The 18715-nt window shown below is 45.9% G+C and overlaps 1 protein-coding gene across 3 annotated transcripts in view; it reads left to right on the top strand.

Moving 5' to 3' along the window:
- Positions 1 to 18715, top strand: part of SUPT20H (SPT20 homolog, SAGA complex component) — a 148324-nt gene that overhangs the window by 90080 nt on the left and 39529 nt on the right. For all 3 annotated transcript variants that reach the window (XM_068267091.1, XM_068267089.1, XM_068267090.1), the window contains 3 exons: positions 4925 to 4957; positions 9048 to 9165; positions 9878 to 9983. In XM_068267091.1, the coding sequence (XP_068123192.1) occupies positions 4925 to 4957; positions 9048 to 9165; positions 9878 to 9983 (257 nt within the window). The remainder of the gene's footprint in view (positions 1 to 4924; positions 4958 to 9047; positions 9166 to 9877; positions 9984 to 18715) is intronic.

Genomic DNA, 18715 nt, shown 5'->3' with positions numbered 1-18715 from the left:
GGCCACAATAGCGCCATCTATGCTGCTATAGCATATATCATATACCATATAGCAGCATAGAGGGTGCTAATCTGTCTGGGAACGCGAAGAATCACTCGCGTCCCCAGCCTGTCAGCTCCTGTCACCGAAACAGGAAGTGGCTGCCGGCGGGGCCAGGAGGATCGGAGGGAGACGGCGAGGGTACCGGACAGCTGCAGGGGGCTATTGGAAGCCCTAGGTAAGTAAAACTCATTTTTTTTGTTTGACTTAAGTGTCCCTTTAAAGAGAATCTGTATTGTTAAAATCGCACAAAAGTAAACATACCAGTGTGTTAGGGGACATCTCCTATTACCCTCTGTCACAATTTCGCCGCTCCCCGCCGCATTAAAAGTAGTCAAAAACAGTTTTAAAAAGTTTGTTTATAAACAAACAAAATGGCCACCAAAACAGGAAGTAGATTGATGTACAATATGTTCACACATAGAAAATACATCCATACACAAGCAGGCTGTATACAGCTTTCCTTTTGAATCTCAAAAGATCATTTGTGTGTTTACTTTCTGTCCCCTTCTTCTCTCATGCACTGAACATTACAGGCTTCCTGCAGACAGCTCTGCCTGTGCCTGTGTTTGTAATTCCTCAGTATGTGTCAGCCAGCTACTTTCACAGCCTAAGGGCTGGTTCAGACGGACGCTTGCGGAGCGTTCACCGCAAGCGTTCGGACCGTCGCGGTAAACGCTCCCATTCAAGTGAATGTGAGCGTTTACACCGAGCTTTTGCGCGCTTTTACCCGAACGCGGCGTTTGGGTCCCGATTTTCGCGAGCGTTCGGGCTGCCCCTGGAAGCAACATGTAGCTTCCAGGGAGCGGCCAACCGCGACGGCTAATGTTCCCCTACGGGGAAAAAAAACGCGACCGCATCACGACGCGACCGAAGGCTACTGAAAGCCTGACCGCGCAGCCGCCGCAACGCCCCCAGACGCGACGCCACACAGACGTCCGTCTGAACCAGCCCTAACAGAGGAGGATTTTTATCCAGCTCTCTTCTATCACTGATAAGATAGCAGAGAAGCTGCTGGCTTATGTAAATAAAACACACACTGGAGTGTGCATAGAGGAACAGTTCAACACTGAAGAACTTGGCAGCCTTCCAGACACAGGCCGACAAGTCTGACAGGGGAAGGATACATTGATTTATTACAGAGACCGTGATAGTACAAAGTGCTGCAGTGAGCCAGAACAGATTAGAATAGGTTTAGGAACTTGTAGGGTGGTAGAAAAAACATTGTAATTTTTGTTACAGAGTCACTTTAAAATAACATCTAGGATGGTTGTACCAGTGCAGCTGACATTGGAGAGCTGTTGGGACACAGGCGCTGTGTGCTGCGCTGAGGTAGCCTAACAAGCAAAGCCCACCCCATGCCCTGACTTCCTCTCCACGTAGGACTCAATTCACAAAGCCTTACCGTGTTCAGTAAAGCAGAAAACAGCTGATTTTACCAAACTTTTTGTGAAATGGCAATTTACTAAGACTGTTACTGTATGAAAAATGTGAAGGTATCCACACACCTAGCGATGATGAGACAAATCTCTCTGATCGAATCTGATTAGAGAGACAGATCTGGCGGCTGCCTATACACTGCAGTCCGATTCTCTATCAATATCAGCATGAAATCTCTTGGGAATCGGCCTTGCGATGCCTCATCCGTCACCTTGGTGGCCCGATGCTGCCCCCAATGTCAAATGTGTCCATCCGTCCTCCCTCCCCAGGGCCCAGTGCTGTATACTCTACCTGTCCATGTCCGCCGCTGGCTCCATTGGCAATCCTCACCCAATTATGCCAGCACCCACGTGGGGCATGTGTATGCGGATTGCAGTCTGGCAGATACAGTATAATGCACTGGGCACAAGGGGGAACCTGTACATAGACTAGGCAGTCACCAAAAGCAATCACAGATAATTATTTTGAGTGACAGCAATCTCCAGACTGTCCATTTCTTTAGATTCCGCAGTGCTAATATTAGTCAGCCTTTGAATATGACAAAGAATGAAAGCTTGTGGAATGTCTGAGACAGATGAGAAGAGTGAGGAGATTATCTGTGTACACTGAGTGGCTTAGCCCAGTCTGTGACCTGTATTTCCTGCTTATACAGGAAGAGAAGAAAGGTGAAGTAACAATGAATGTATAGTCTAAAGGTGCCCATACCTTAGAACGAATATGGGCAGATTCGACCAAGAGACAAATTTATCTCTAATTGAATCTGATTAGAGATACATTTGTCTCTAGTCGAATCTGCCCATACACTACAGGCCGATTCCCGTCCGATTTCAGCATTAAATCATCAGGGAATCGGCTGAGCCGCCGCGTCCGCCCCGCCGCTGCCCCCAAAATGTATGTAGTGTAGTACATTTATACATTACCTGTCCTGTAGCAGCTTCCGCACAGTGTCCATCCATCTTGCCGGGTAAGCCGCATACACGCTAGCGGCGCATAGTGTCTGACGTCAGACATAGTGCCGCCGGCATGTAAGCGGAACCCGGCGAGATGGACGGAAACCGCATGGTGGCTGACACCGGACAGGTAATGTATAAATGCACTACACTGCATAAATTTATACATTGTGGCAGGGGTTTCGTCGTCTCGTCGCTCATTCGCAATTCGACCGCCGTACCGCCACGCACCCAACCAATCAACTTCGGCCTGACATTTTCCAACATGCGCGTGCGGCCAATTTCTGTCCCTAAATTGGTCGCTTTGTCGGTCGGACATGCACTTGGCAGCACCAATTTTCATCCAATTCTATTATAATAGTTGAATTGGATGGTCGATTGGTTGGTTGGTCGGCTAGTGTATGGGCCCCCTTTACTGGAAAAAGGCTGTATTTAAAATTAAAGTTCACTTTTGTTGAGAAAAAAAAATCAATCCCTTTATTTTCAGCATTACACATTGCAAAGGATAAACAGAAGTTAATTAACAAGCTGACACATCATTGCATTCCAGTAGTTCTGGAGGTGTGTTTAGCTACCAGGGACAACAAAGAGATGATTTGCATATTCAGCAGTTTCATTGTGGGAGACATCATATGCTCACTCCAACCTGAATTATCTCAAATACCTTCTGTTTTGCATTAGGGTTTTTTTTTCTTTGGTGATTCTTGCAGCGATCAAGATTACATAGAAATAGGGAGTGACCGGGAGCCCAATGGTGCAGTATCACCAGGTATAGGGAGTACGAAAGTATATAGATGTATACTCTCAAAGGTTGGTTGCAGTTCCTGCAATCACCGATAAGCCTGCGGGGAACTAACCATCCCTGCTCGGTACTCCAGGTCCTGCTGGATACTGGATGGTTGCTTTCCTGTAGTACAATATACGTTCCAGAAAAACTCCAAAGCTATTTCCTCCAAAGGATGCCTGACTGGTGATTTGCATAGCATTTTAGTAAGGAAGCTTTTTGGTCCTGTTTAGCACCTTACACACTCAGTGTTCTCCCCAGGCTCTTTTAGCTGGGTGCTCCACCCGGCTAGTTTTGTTGCGCACCCGGCTGTCTTCAGCTCACCTCCTGCTATGCTGTAAGCAGATTTGCTCATAGAAGCACCGGCCCTGCATTCTCTCATCTCGCCCCACCCGGCTACTTTTTCATGCCACCCGGCTGGAAAAAAATTCTAGGGAGAACACTGCACACTGATAGGAGTCCTGGTCCCCATGAGCTTGCTGGGCAATCTGTAACGTTGCAAAGGATACACATGATGCATTTTTTTGGTCAGTTTTCTGTTCAATCGATTTTTGAGTAGTTTTTACGCTTGATTCTCTCATCTTATCAATTTCCATTCACTTCTATGAGAAATTGAGCGGTAAAACGATCAAAAGTAATATCGGAAATTATCTATCGAACGCAAAAACGTATCGTGTGTACCTGGCATAAAAAGAATAGATACAGCACACAACCATCCAGCTCTCACTTCCCATCTAGCTAAGCTTGCATGGTTGTAACTCGTAGTATCAACAGGAATAGCAGAAAGCCAGCTGGAAACCAGAATCCACCCAAGCCTACATTTATATACGGCCTTTCCAATTAAATAAAGATTAAATATAATCAAATGGTCTTTTTAAGGATGTTGTAGCCAGTCACTAGTTAAAGTGGGATGGAAGTGCAAATTAAAAAAAACAAAACACTTGTACCTATTGCTAGGTACAAGAATATTAATGTAACATAGTCCTCCTCCAACCTGCATGCCACCTGTGTCCTTGTGCTTCTAGCTCACTCCTCCCTCATGGAGACGTGTTGCCGTGGTATACAGGAATTCCACTGGCCCAATACCACTGATGTCACAGTGACTGACAGCGGTTTCGGGCCAGTGGAATGCTGCACAGTTCGGGTCTATTTCCGAATAACACGTCTTAAAGAAGGAGCAGAAGAGAGCTTTCTGTATCTTGGCATGTTTCGGCATGCAGGTGCTGCACAGAGACACAGGTAGGACACACATAATGTATCTGTTCATAAAACAAAAGCTTGGGGGAGAACTGTGTTACACTAAAGGGGCCCATACACTGGTCGATTTCAGCCATCGATCGATTCTATCAATCATTCTGAAATCTATTGGAAATCTGTTCCTAGTGTGTGGCACACAATAAATAGATTCCTGTCAGTTTCGACTTGAGCGGCATCATCCAGAAATCTATCTGATGGTCGAATCTGCTGCAAATCTATAAGTGTATGGCCACCTTAATACTCTTGTACTTAGCAATAGGTGCAAGAGTTTCAATTTGCAATTTTATCTCACTTTAAAGCTACTACCAAAAGCCCACTAGACATGACTGGTAATGTATTCCTTTGGCTAAAAGGCTCCTTTAATACAAGCCACTAATACACCATTTTTTTTAAAGCCGAGTGTTGCATAAGATGTGTTGCGTTATTTTCATTTTATTATCTTTATTTTTTTCAGATTTCTTATTGGATCTCGAATTGATATTGACAGGTGAGTGTTTTAATTACTTCCCAACTACAGGTTTTTTCCCCTTAAAGTGGACCTGAACTCTTGTACAGGACACAAGGAAAACATAACAGAAATGCACCCTGTATGTATTTTAAAAAGTTTAGCCTGTTTAATTCCCCCTCATTTGTCTCTAATCACAAGCTGTAATTTGATCTCCCCCTGTGTCACATGACTGCCATGGCAGATAAGCCCATTTGAAAGTACAGGCTGTAAACAATATGTCTGCCTCCATGAATCAGGAAATAGAAACTGTGCAGATTTATTTTAGGATTTGTATCACCTGTAACAAAGACATTTTTTGTTTAACCTCCCTGGCGGTACGCAGTTTTAGAGGCTGCATCCGCGGGAGGATTTAAAAAAAAAAATAATGTGCGCTATATGCCTAAGCTAGCACTTCGCTAGCTAATTATGTCCCCCGAGCCCCCCAGCACCCAACTAAACCCCCCGATCGCCGCCGGCAATATTTACCCCTCCGCGATCCCACGAGAGCCACAGCTTCATGATCCAGCTTCACTCGTCGCTATGGCGTCGATTGGACATGATGTCATCGACGTCATGACATCATGCGCCGTCCCGATCCTCCCCATACCGAAGCCTGGAGGTAAAGGCTGCAGCTGCGCCATCGTGGGATCCCTGGGGGGTACGTATTACGGCGCTGATCCGGGGCGATCGGTGGGGACCGGAGGCACTTGGGAGGCATAATTAGCTAGCGAATTGCTAGCAGAAGGATATAGCGCACTTTTTATTTTACAAAAATCCTCCCGGGGCCATGTGATCCCCTGCGGCGGCTAGACCGAACGTAGCTCGGGCTTACCGCCAGGGAGGTTAAAGGTTATTATGCTGTTGCGTATCTTTTAGGGCAGAGAGGAAGTTCTGAGTTCAGGTCCAATTTAAAAAACAACAATTTTCACATCACACTCCTCCCATTCACTCGTCAATAACGTTATTGTTACTTATCACATCAAAATTATCTATGTATTGTTTTATTCGCCACAAATTAGGCTTTCTTTGGATAGTACTTTTAGGCCTCTTTCACACCAAGACGTTGCGTTTTAGGGGATGTTAAGGTCGCATAACGTGCCCCTAACACAACGCATGGTGGTGTTGAAGTTGAACGTCAGATTGAGCCGCGTTATGAAGCTCTTGGTGCTATCCTGGGAAGTCCGGATCTTTTTAATGATTCGAATCAGATCATTGAAAAGATCCGGATCTTTGAACCGAATCTTTGAATCATTTTACTATGGAAGCAGGAAGCAAGGGTGTAGCAGAGTGAGAGGTGCAGGAGAATGAGGGCACATTGAGGGTGCTAATGGGGAAGGGAGAGATGCAGCAGGAAGATTGTGCTTGTGCACAGAAGCTGCAGTTCCTTCCAGACATCCACTTTGAACCTGAATCCTTCATTGTGAACCTGAATCCTTCATTGTGATGATCCGGATGATTCGACTCACAAAAAAGATCCGGATCAAAGATCCGAATTGTTCATGATCTGGACAACACTGCAGTGCAGTGAATATTAATTAGCTATGTGGCTAGAAACAATAGCGACTTTCCCCTTACTGAGCATGTGCAAACAGTCTAATGCGGCTAAAACCACCTATAACGCACAGCATGCTGCACTTTCGTTACACGTCCAGCGTTACACTGTAACGCAACGTGGGCACTGTGAACAGCCCATTGATTTTTCATTACTGTGAGTTGGGCTGCGTTACAGGCTGCTCTAATGTGCGCCTGTAACGTCCCACTGTGAAAGCAGCCTTAACTGAGAATTATTGTATGTGCATTTTAAAGGAAGTAATAAGATAAAATTAAAAAAAAAAATCATTATTTCACAGTTTCAGCTGGTATAGTCTTAACATATGTGCTACGACAGCTAAAACCTACACATTTTATTTGTCTGGGTTATTAAAATGTATTTAAATTGTGTCCCTAGTATGTGTGGCAATAATATTTCATTTGGAATATTATTTTCCGTTTAGGGATATATATATCAATAATTACAAGCCTATATTTACAAAAATAACAGTAATATGCCCCCATGACATACATATTAAAAAGTCCCCAAGGTAACTATGCATTTGTTTTTGTTGTTGTTGTTGTTTTTTTTACAATTGTTTTATTTTGGTAACTATTGGATAGGGGTGAAAGGGGTTAAAATGAATTTAAAAAAATGTACTTTTTGGCCACAAGATGACGCTACACTTAATTCCAGAGTACTGTAAGCAGTATACGGGAAGTAGTAAGTGTAACTGTTTACTTTGGCTCTTTGAATTAAAGCCAACGTCTCGCTAATGCCAGCTTTCATTTCATTTCATTCATCACAGACACTGTGATCGGGTTTGGGAACAAGGTGTTCCCATTCACCGATCACAGAACAGCGGGATTGTGACGGAAACAAACGGCAGCGGTGCGGTGATTGGGAGAGGCGAGGTAAAGAAAGGAGTACACATATCAATGCCCATGGTTGTTAAGTGAGGTTTCCAGGGGCTTAAATATGCATACCAGCGGTGGGGAAATGGTTTCTAGTATGAAATTTGTTTTCATTCATTCATCTTCACTGGAAGAAATAGTGCTTACAAAAGAGACATTGTAGTCTCAACATTCATAATTATATGCTAGTAAAACCGCATATGCATAGAGACATAATCATAGTTACATAATTAGTTCAGTTGAAAAAAGATTTATCCATCCATCAAGTTCAACAAGAAACAAAAGCAAAAAATATATATATATATATATATATATATATAAGTAAGCAGTGGTCATGCAAGGAATGGGATTGCCATTTCTTACGGTAGGTACACACCTTTGATGGATGCTGCCCATCAGGGATCCCAACTGATCTCCTTGGGCGACATCTCTGGGCTGTGCTGCACACACACGTCAGTTGTGTAGCTAACAACGCGCTGTGTTGCTATGTGGGGGACCACAGAGAGACGAAAAGGGGCACATGCGTGATGTCCCGGAGCAGACGGGGTATTGGCGCAAACAATGGATATCAGCGTTGCTGGGGGTTAGTAGATTCGCCGGGCGTACTGTACACACGCCTGATTATCTAGTGAGTCAGGGCCCTTAATGCGTTGGTATGCGTTACCACATGTTGGTATGCCTTTTTTCCATAGCAGTGCATTATGAAAAAGATTTCAGTTGAAACACGTATAGTGGGAACTGTGCCATAGGAAAACATGGCATTACTTTGAAAATCTGTATCTTTCAGGTTTAACTGTGTGTAACTGATTAAGTGTAAAAGGGGCCTAAAGGTTCATACACACCTACCAACTATCTGTCCAACTATCTACCAAACTTGTCTGTTAGGGTCCATTCACACTAGAAATCCCTAAACGATAACACAAACGCTGAGCAATTTTCTGGCATTTTTCCTAGCGATTTTTCACTGTATAGAAAGCGTTTTTCCAGCGTGTTTTCAGTGATTAGCGGTTAGTGATTTCTAGTTCAATCTAGCCTGCAGAATCGCTCAGAAAACTCTGCAGGCAACACGTTTGTGTTTCAGCAAATCGCTTAGATGAGAACACTTCCATATACTTTCATTGTACACACGTTTTTCAAACCACTAGCGATTTTTAGCAATGCTGAAATCACACTGAAAACGAACACAAGTGTGAATGGGCCCTTAAGCCCCATACAACTTTTGTTGTGAAACAACTAAAAAAAAGGCTTTTGCTATTGTTCAAACAGCAGATAAGACTGATAAGAAGTCAATCCAACTGTTGGATTGACTTCTTATCAGTCTTATCAGCTTTTTGAACAACAGCAAAATCCTTTTTTTTTTTTTTTTTTTTTTTTTAGCTGCTTCAACTTTTTTCACAACAAAAGTTGTTCAACAATTGTGCTGCATAATAGACTGCTGTTGAGCGTGTGAATGGGGCTTATGGTCAGCATTAGGATATCTGCTTTTAGAATGCTCCACTCACTCCACATGTTTTATTTGATGGACCTGAGTGATACTTTCTATAGTGGCTATGAGTGCAAAAGGAAAAACGGGTAGCCATTTCCAGGTACAGAAATGGTCTAATTACAGATTAATAAATGACCTGCCTTAATTGTGTCCCAACAGAGTTGTCAATCAGTATCATGAGTTGTTCAAAAACGAAACCAAAGGTTTTGTGAAGATGACACATAATACAGGAGGAATGGCAGGCCAAAGCCCTCTGTCGCCAAGCAAAGAAACTGAGGTATGTAAAAAAAAGTGTGTAGTGTGGCGTAACTACAATTCATAGGGCTCCCCAAATGTTCACACCCCTCCCATTGGTGCCCTTCACAGATTTGGTTCCCTTATCACAAGGGTCATAAAACAAGTGTGGCCATCATGATCTTTACACCCATAACAAGTGTAGCCACAAAAACACCTGGTGTGATGTATAGTCCCCTGTACCGGAGGAAGGCTAATAGTTGAGGCCTCCCACAGCTCTGGACCCCCATGCAATCACAAGGGCTGCTCCCCTCTAGTTACGCCGCGTGTGTGTGTGTGTGTGTGTGTGTGTGTGTGTGTGTGTGTGTGTGTGTGTGTGTGCGTGCGTGCGTGCGTGCGTGCGTGCGTGTGCGTGTGTGTGTGGTGTGTGCGTGTGTGGTGTGTGTGGGTGGTGTGTGTGTGGTATGTGGTGTGTGTGGTGTGGTGTGTGCGTGAGTGTGGTGTGGGTGTGGGTGTGTGGTGTGGTGTGTGTGTGTGTGTGTGGTGTGTGTGTAGTGTGGTGTGTGTGTGGTGTATGGTGTGTGTGTGTGTGTGTGTGTGTGTGTGTGTGTGTGTGTGTGTGTGTGTGTGTGTGTGTGTGTGTGTGTGTGTGTGTGTGTCGTGTTCTTATGCATCTGTTTAACCTGCTGGTGCTAATAAATAGTATGTGGTAATATTTTTTCTCCTCACTTGCTTTCTTATATTTTGTTGCATAGTCGGACGGCGTCTCAGGCTCCATCCAGTCCACTGTGTTGGGTAAAGGTGTGAAGCATAAGCCTCCTCCCATTAAGCTTCCTTCAAACCCTGGGAATAATTCTTCAGGTAAGCTTTTTCTGAAAGCCTTTTCCATTATTTTGAAGCTCTCATATTTTTGCTATGGGATTCGGACAGGTGACGCGAGAATATGCTTCAGGCCGTCAGATTTTTTTTCCCGCCCACGAATTCGGATGCTTCCTATTGACTTCAATAGGCTGCCAAATCTTACCTGAATTCATGAGCAGGCAATCGGCCCGGAATTGCAGCAATGGAAACTTAGCCTTAAAGAGACTCTGTAACAATTTTTTCAGCCTTAGTTCTTCTATCCTATAAGTTCTTATGCCTGTTCTAATCTGCTCTGGCTTACTGCAGTCTTTCCTAACTGCACTGTCTCTGTAATAAATCAATGTATCTTTCCTCTGTCCTGTTTGTCGGGCTAAAGCTTGATTGTGTGGAATCAGAGGCGGGACAAGGTCCTCCAGCACCCAAGGCTGAGACACCAAAGTGCGCCCCCCATCCCTCCCACCCCAGCCGTCACACGCTGATTGCTATTACACTAAGAGGCGCCACAGGGCCCACAACCTCCCCAACCCCTTAATATCTAGTTATCTGGCTTGCAGTCACTGCTATGTATCCCCTTTTCTTATTTCTTTCTGCTTAAAACACAATTAGGAGTGACAGCTGAATGAATTGTGCGCCCCCTCCTACACTGCGCCCTGAGGCTGGAGCCTCTCCAGCCTATGCCTCGGCCCGGCCCTGTGTGGAATGTGCAGGGCTGCTTGTGATTGGTAGAAGCGATACACACCCTCTGCAGGCCCCCTGCATACTCTGAATGACTCATACACTATGCTTAGCTGAGCCTATTAGAAGCTGGTTAGTTTGTTTGTAAACACTGCCTAAAACTGTTAATTACAAGCCAGGATTGCAGCAGAGAGTGGCAGAAACAGCACAGAGGGGCACAGGAGAAAATAATGAATAGAATGGCATGCTTTTTATTGTAAGAATATTAGAGTACAGATTCTCTTTAAGGGGCTGCCACTGGGACCACATACGGGACCCAGAGGATGCCAGCAGGACCCGCGGACTTCGGGGGCTGGAGGAATCCCCAGGTAAGTTCAGATTTTTTTTAATAGGTCTGTTCAGGGTCCCTTTATAGCTTATCATGTTAGTTACAAATCTTGACGTACCATCTGGTGGCTAATGCTCTTTTGATGGAATGTTTGAAGCACTCTGAATTGCATTGCGCATACCGTTCTTTGACTTGTCTTATGTGCATTGTTCAATAAAATGTATTCAAATAGAAAAAAAGCAATGAATTTCCATGTACTTTAATTGAGGGCAATTTTGCACATGGGGCGGCGTGATTGTTATGTGGCAGGAGAACCCGCTGCAGGAAAATCACTCATCACCATTTCGTGTTTAAATCACCCTGCGACAGAGTACGCCGACAGGGTGATTTGAGTGATTGGCTCATGCACGTCGCACCATACTCTACTATGACAGTGGAGGATCCACTTATGACCAACCTGAATTGGTGGATCAGCCATTTTTTCATTTGCTTTATGCTAGGCGATTTGGCATGATCCCTTTAGAGCAGGGGTCTCAAACTCAATTTACCTCGGGGGCCACAGGAGGCAAAGTCAGGATGAGGCTGGGCCGCATAAGGAATTTCACAATCGTGGCGCATCGCCGCCTCTGCCCGCCCCTCTCACTCTTCCTTCACAGAGAGGGGCGGGGAGTGGCGGCGATCCATGCAGCGATTGACGTCAGGAGGGGCACAGCTGAAGCTGAAAGCTCTGCCCCTTCCAGGAAATGCCGGCGGATTGCCCCCCAGGCAATTTGGGTGCTCTGCAGCCCTCGTTTAGCGACGGGGATGCGGCGGATTACTTGGGAGCACTGAAGTGAACTATAAGGAAGCTTTTGCCGGCGAGGGCCACAAAATATTGTATCTAGGGCCGCAAATGGCCCGCGGGCCGCGAGTTTGAGACCCCTGCTTTAGAGTTTGGTAAGTGGTATTCTATATGAGCAGCTCACTGTGCCGATCCATGTTTTTATTGTGGTTTTATTGAGGTCAGTGACCTTTTGTACCTGGATTATATTATACCAGTTCAACTCCTCAATTTTTGAATTGTGCAGTTAAAGGATACCACAACTGAAATGTGACATAATGAGATAGACATGTGTATGTACAGTGCCTAGCACACAGATAACTATACTGTGTTCCTTTTTTGCTTTCTCTGCCTGAAAGAGTTAAATATCAGGTATGTAAGTGGCTGACTCAGTCCTGACTCAGACAGGAAGTGACTACAGTGTGACCCTCACTGATAAGAAATTCCCCTTTTTTACCTCTTTCTTGCTCTCAGAAGCCATTTTCTGCTAGGAAAGTGTTTTATAGTTGGAATTTCTTATCAGTGAGGGTCACACTGTAGTCACTTCCTGTCTGAGTCAGGACTGAGTCAGCCACTTACATACCTGATATTTAACTCTTTCAGGCAGAGAAAGAAAAAAAGGAACACAGCATAGTTATCTGTGTGCTAGGCACTGTACATACACATGTCTATCTCATTATGTCACATTTCAGTTGTGGTATCCTTTAAGAAAGGGGTGGATGCCCACTTTTTTCTTTCTTTGTTTAAATACATGCAAGAGGATAGACAAAGGTTACATTTGAAAAAAATAGAGAAAGAAAAGTAAACACAAATCAAATGAAATTCAAATGCAGGTTAAAGCACACCTGAAGTGAGAGGGATATGGAGGCTGCCATATCTATTTTCTTTTCAACAATACCAGCTTTTTGGCTATCCTGCGGATCCTCTGCCTCTAATACTTTTAACCTTGAACTCTGAACAAGCAGGCAAATCAGGTGCTCTGACTGATGTCTGACTGGATTAGCTGCATGCTGGTTTCAGGTTTAGCTGCAGCTAAAGAGATCAGCAGGATTGTCTGGCAACTGGTGTTGTTTAAATGGAAATAAATATGGCCACCTCCACATCCCTCTCAGTTCAGGTGTACTTTAATACTGCTTCATAAGAGAGACGCCTAATGCTAGATGTTTATCTTCACCCGACAGTGATTGGCCTGATAAAGTGAGTTGAATCTCACAAAATGCGTTGCCTTGTGCTCAATAAATTTTATATATATATATATATATATATATATATATATATATATATATATATATATATATATATTATATATAAAATTATATATATATATAAAATTAAGTCAGTGTTTGCCCATCGTAAAATCTTTTAAATCCCTGATTTACATTCTAACATTTATCACATGGTGACATTTTTACTGCTGGCAGGTGATGTAGCTGCTGCTTGCTTTTTTTGGCAGTTGGAAACCGCTGTAAACAGCTATTTCCCACAATGCAACAAGGTTCACAGACCGGAAACTGCCAGGAGTACTACGGTCCTCACAGTTTCTTGTGGGAGGGGTTTCACCACAATATCAGCCATACAGAGCCCCCTGATGATCAGTTTGTGAAAAGGAATAGGTTTCTCATGTAAAAGGGGGTATCCGCTACTGATTGGGATGAAGTTCAAATCTTGGTCACGGTTTCTCTTTAAGGGCCCGTTTCCACTTGTGCGGTGGGAATCGCAGCGGAAAAAATCTGCAAGCGGATGCAAATTTCGCTTGCAGTTGTATGCAAATTTTCATGCGAATTCACATACGATTTCGCATGGATGACTATGTATGCAAATTTGACCATGGCAGTGCCTGTGTGCTTTTCCATTGTTTCTATGCAAATTCGTATGAAAATTTGCATACCAAAACCGCATGCGAATTACCTATTAAATACATTGTATGCGAATCGCATAGCGGTATGCGAATTCTGAGGGCTCTGCCGTGCAGATTTTTTCTGCACAGAAAAACGCTCAGAAATCCTGACAAGTGGAAACAGTCCCATCCGCTTGTATTGTCTATGCCAATCTGCATGCAGGAAACGCATGCAGATTCGCTCTAGTGGAAACGGGCCCTAAGTGATATAAAAAAAAAAAAAAAAAGAAAATTTAGGTGCAGCAGGGGTCACCACTGCTGGCCGGAGGGGATTTGGAGGATGTTGTGGATTTTTTTCTTTTTCTTTTTTTATACATATTGGCAATTCACCGTGTATCTGGTATTGGCTGTGCTCTTGTAACACATTTTAATGTCAATTCAGAGATTTTCACCCCATGCTTTATTTTAAAGGCAGCTTTAATGTTTTAAAGATTTATGTAAAATACAATTTTTTTTTTTTATAAGAATCCGTGTAATATTGCTTCTATATCGCAGAAAAACTGAAGCCGTCTTTGATACAATAAGGATTTATTGTTATAAACTGCATTTCTTTACCCTTGCAAATACATATATTTAAATGTGTGATGATATCAGATTTTTACTAACAACGTGAATAAAAGGAAAATTGCTGGTTACTGTCAAGCATCATATAACGCAAATTAACAAAATCTAAATATCTGGCGAGAACCAGGTGTGGAGGACGTTTGTCTGAGGGGGATAGTGAGGGTCCCACTCTATGGGCCCGTTCCACTTTACATCCTCTCTTGAAGCCTAGCATCTTAGGGAGTGTGGATGCACAAAAGTCCCGCAGGGCTTGGGCAGACATGGCCTCAGGAAGTCCCAAAACCCTTAGGTTGTTGCGTCTTGATCTAGTCTCCAGATCCTGCAGCTTTTCCTGCATCTGTTTATGCTCAGCTTTCAACTGCTTGTCCCCTTTTTCCTCTTTAGCCCTGTCATCTTCTATCTTTTGAATGCGGGCCTCTGCTTGATCTAAGCGCTGATCGTGGGCCTGCACCTTAACTTTTATTTCTTTAAAGCAGTAGGATCAGCCATACTATGCCAGGGAAAAAAACACATATATAAGTAGATAAATACTTGATCTACTTACATAACACATGTATTATACTGTCCACGTTTTTATTTCAGTGAATTTTATATAGTAAATAGAGTTGGGCCGAACCTCCGATTTTAGGTTTGCGAACCGGGTTCGCGAACTTTCGCAGAACGTTCGGTTCGCGTTAAAGTTCGCGAACCGCAATAGACTTCAATGGGGATGCGAACTTTGAAAAAAAAATTATGCTGGCCACAAAAGTGATGGAAAAGATGTTTCAAGGGGTCTAACACCTGGAGGGGGGCATGGCGGAGTGGGATACACACCAAAAGTCCCCGGGAAAAATCTGGATTTGACGCAAAGCAGCGTTTTAACGGCAGAAATCACATTGAATGCTAAATGACAGGCCTAAAGTGCTTTAAAACATCTTGCATGTGTATTCATCAATCAGGTAGTGTAATTAAGGTACTGCTTCACACTGACACACCAAACTCACCATGTAACGCACCGCAAACAGCTGTTTGTGTAGTGACGGCCGTGCTGGACTGGTGCGCACCATGGCGAGAGTGCAGGTTTTGGTGGCTTTACAGCCCATATGGTCGCCTGGCTGATGTAGCTGAATGACAGAACAGTGACTGTCCAGCTGATCAAATTTTGTCTGACCACAATGAAGCAACGACCTTATTATCTTTTGTGTGCCCCCCGAGACACTCATCTAGGCGCCGGTCATTGCTTCATTGTGATACGCAAGCCCCTTCACCACGGCAAGGTAATGATCACAAAGGGGAATGGGCGCATGTACATGCCTTTTCTTTTGTTGTTGCAGCTGCCCGCAGTGCAGCCAGAAAAATTAGGCAGTCATGTACACGCACCAGAAAAATTATTACAGCGGCCGCTGCTAGCAGCGGCCTAAAAAATTCAGCAATCCGCCTGGAGTCCCGGACCCTGTTGGTGGTGGCGGAGAAGGTAGTCAAGCGGCCTGCAGGCAGACATGCTGTGTGGAGGGACTGGGAGCGACTTAGTCTTCTTGGGGCAGGCCAGGCAGCCAGTCACACGGCGTGCAGGCAGAGATGCTGTGTTGTGCGGGGACTGACTTAGTCTTGGGGCGAGCAGCAGGGATCCATGCCTCATTCATTTTGATAAAGGTGAGGTACTTAACACTTTTGTGACTTAGGCGACTTCTCTTCTCAGTGACAATGCCTCCAGCTGCGCTGAAGGTCCTTTCTGACAGGACGCTTGCGGCAGGGCAGGAGAGAAGTTGGATGGCAAATTGGGACAGCTCTGGCCACAGGTCAAGCCTGCGCACCCAGTAGTTCAAGGGTTCCTCATCGCTGTTCACAGCAGTGTCTACATCCACACTTAAGGCCAGGTAGTCGGCTACCTGCCGTTCCAGGCGTTGGTGGAGGGTGGATCCGGAAGGGCTACGGCGAGGCATTGGACTAAAGAACGTCCGCATGTCCGACATCACCATGAGATCGCTGGAGCGTCCTGTCTTTGACTGCGTGGACACGGGAGGAGGATTAGTGGCAGTGGTACCTTGCTGGTGTTGTGCTGTCACATCACCCTTAAAGGCATTGTAAAGCATAGTTGACAGCTGGTTCTGCATGTGCTGCATCCTTTCCACCTTCAGGTGAGTTGGTAACAGGTCCGCCACTTTGTGCCTGTACCGAGGGTCTAGTAGTGTGGCCACCCAGTACAGCTCATTCCCCTTGAGGTTTTTTATACGGGGGTCCCTCAACAGGCAGGACAGCATAAAAGACGACATCTGCACAAAGTCGGATCCAGTACCCTCCATCTCCTCTTGCTCTTCCTCAGTGACGTCACGTAAGTCAACCTCCTCCCCCCAGCCGCGAACAATACCACGGGAAGGTTGAGCAGCACAAGCCCCCTGCGACGCCTGCTGCGGGTGTTCTCCTGCCGCCGTCCCCTCCTCCTCCTCCTCCCCCAAAGAAACACCTTGCTCATCATCCTCTGAGTCTGACTCATCTTCTGCACACAACTTCTCTTCTTCCTCCTCCTCCCCCCTCTGTGCTGCCGCAGGTGTTGAGGAAACAGCTGGGTCTGATGAAAATTGGTCCCATGCCTGTTCCTGCCGTAACGGTTCCTGGTCACGCTCATTCGCAGCTTCATCCGCCACTCTACGCAGAGCACGCTCCAAGAAGTATGCGTAGGGAATTAAGTCGCTGATGGTGCCCTCACTGCGGCTCACCAGGTTGGTCACCTCCTCAAACGGCCGCATGAGCCTGCATGCATTTTTCATCAGTGTCCAGTTGTCGGGCCAGAACATCCCCATCTTCCCAGACTGTTTCATTCTACTGTAGTTGTAGAGGTACTGGGTGACGGCTTTCTTCTGTTCTAGCAGGCGGGAGAACATGAGCAGGGTCGAATTCCAGCGAGTCGGGCTATCGCAAATGAGGCGTCTCACCGGCATGTTGTTTTTCCGCTGAATTTCCGCAAAGCGTGCCATGGCTGTGTAAGACCGCCTCAAATGCCCACAGAACTTCCTGGCCTGCTTCAGGACATCCGCTAAGCCAGGGTACTTTGACACAAATCTTTGAACAACTAGATTCATGACATGTGCCATGCAGGGTATGTGTGTCAGCTTCCCCATATGCAAAGCGGCAAGCAGATTGCTGCCGTTGTCGCACACCACGTTGCCTATCTCCAGGTGGTGCGGGGTCAGCCACTCATCCACCTGTTTCTTAAGAGCAGCCAGGAGAGCTGCTCCAGTGTGACTCTCCGCTTTGAGACAAGACATGTCTAAGATGGCGTGACACCGTCGTACCTGGCATGCAGCATAGGCCCTGCGGAGCTGGGGCTGTGTAGCTGGAGAGAAGAACTGCCACTCAGCCAAGGAGGAGGAGGACAGCGAAGAGCATGTAGCAGGAGGAGAGGAGGTGGCAGGAGGCCTGCCTGCAAGCCGTGGAGGTGTCACAATTTGGTCCGCTGCGCCCTGCTTGCCATCGTTCACCACCAGGTTGACCCAATAGGCTGTGTACGTAATGTAGCGGCCCTGCCCGTGCTTGGCAGACCAGGCATCCGTGGTCAGGTGTACCCTTGACCCAACGCTCTTCGCAAGAGATGACACCACTTGCCTCTCAACTTCACGGTGCAGTTGGGGTATGGCCTTTCTCGAAAAGTAAGTGCGGCCTGGCATCTTCCACTGCGGTGTTCCGATGGCCACAAATTTACGGAAGGCCTCAGAGTCCACCAGCCGGTATGGTAACAGCTGGCGAGCTAACAGTTCCGCCACGCCAGCTGTCAGACGCCGGGCAAGGGGGTGACTGGCCGAAATTGGCTTCTTCCGCTCAAACATTTCCTTCACGGACACCTGACTGCTGCTGTGGGGAGAGGAGCAGGAAGCGCTCAAGGGCAGAGGCGGAGTGGAGGAGGGTGCCTGTGAAGGTGGAAGGGAGAAAGTGGCAGAAGCAGATGATGCACCTGAAGGAGGAAGAGGAGAAGGAGGGTGACTTTTCTTTTGTGTGCTGCTGCTGCTTTTGCTCAGGTGGCCATCCCATTGCTGTTTGTGCCTTTTCTCCAGGTGCCTTCGTAAGGCACTTGTCCCTACGTGAGTGTTGGCCTTTCCACGGCTCAATTTTTGTTGGCAGAGCGAACAGATGGCTTTGGTCCGATCTGAGGCACACACATTAAAAAATTTCCACACCGCTGAGCCACCCTGGGATGTGGGCACTATGGGGACCTCAGCAGCTGATGCTGAAGGGCAAGTTGGCTGGCTGTACATAGGTGGCGATACATGGTGCCGGACACTGCCACCAGCTGTTTCTGACGAAGAGCTGCCCCAGCTTCTTTCAGCAACTTCTCTCCTCCTACTACTCTCTGACTCCCCCTCTGAACTGTCCCCCTCTTCATCTCCTCTATTGGGAACATACAGAGGATCCCTATCATCGTCATCATCGTAATCATCCTGCCCAGCTTCGCTTGCCTCAGACAAATCCAAACA

The sequence above is a fragment of the Hyperolius riggenbachi genome, chromosome 2 (genome assembly GCF_040937935.1).
Source record: "Hyperolius riggenbachi isolate aHypRig1 chromosome 2, aHypRig1.pri, whole genome shotgun sequence".
Taxonomy (NCBI): Eukaryota; Metazoa; Chordata; class Amphibia; order Anura; family Hyperoliidae; genus Hyperolius; species Hyperolius riggenbachi.
This window is presented reverse-complemented; position numbering and strand designations above follow the sequence as displayed.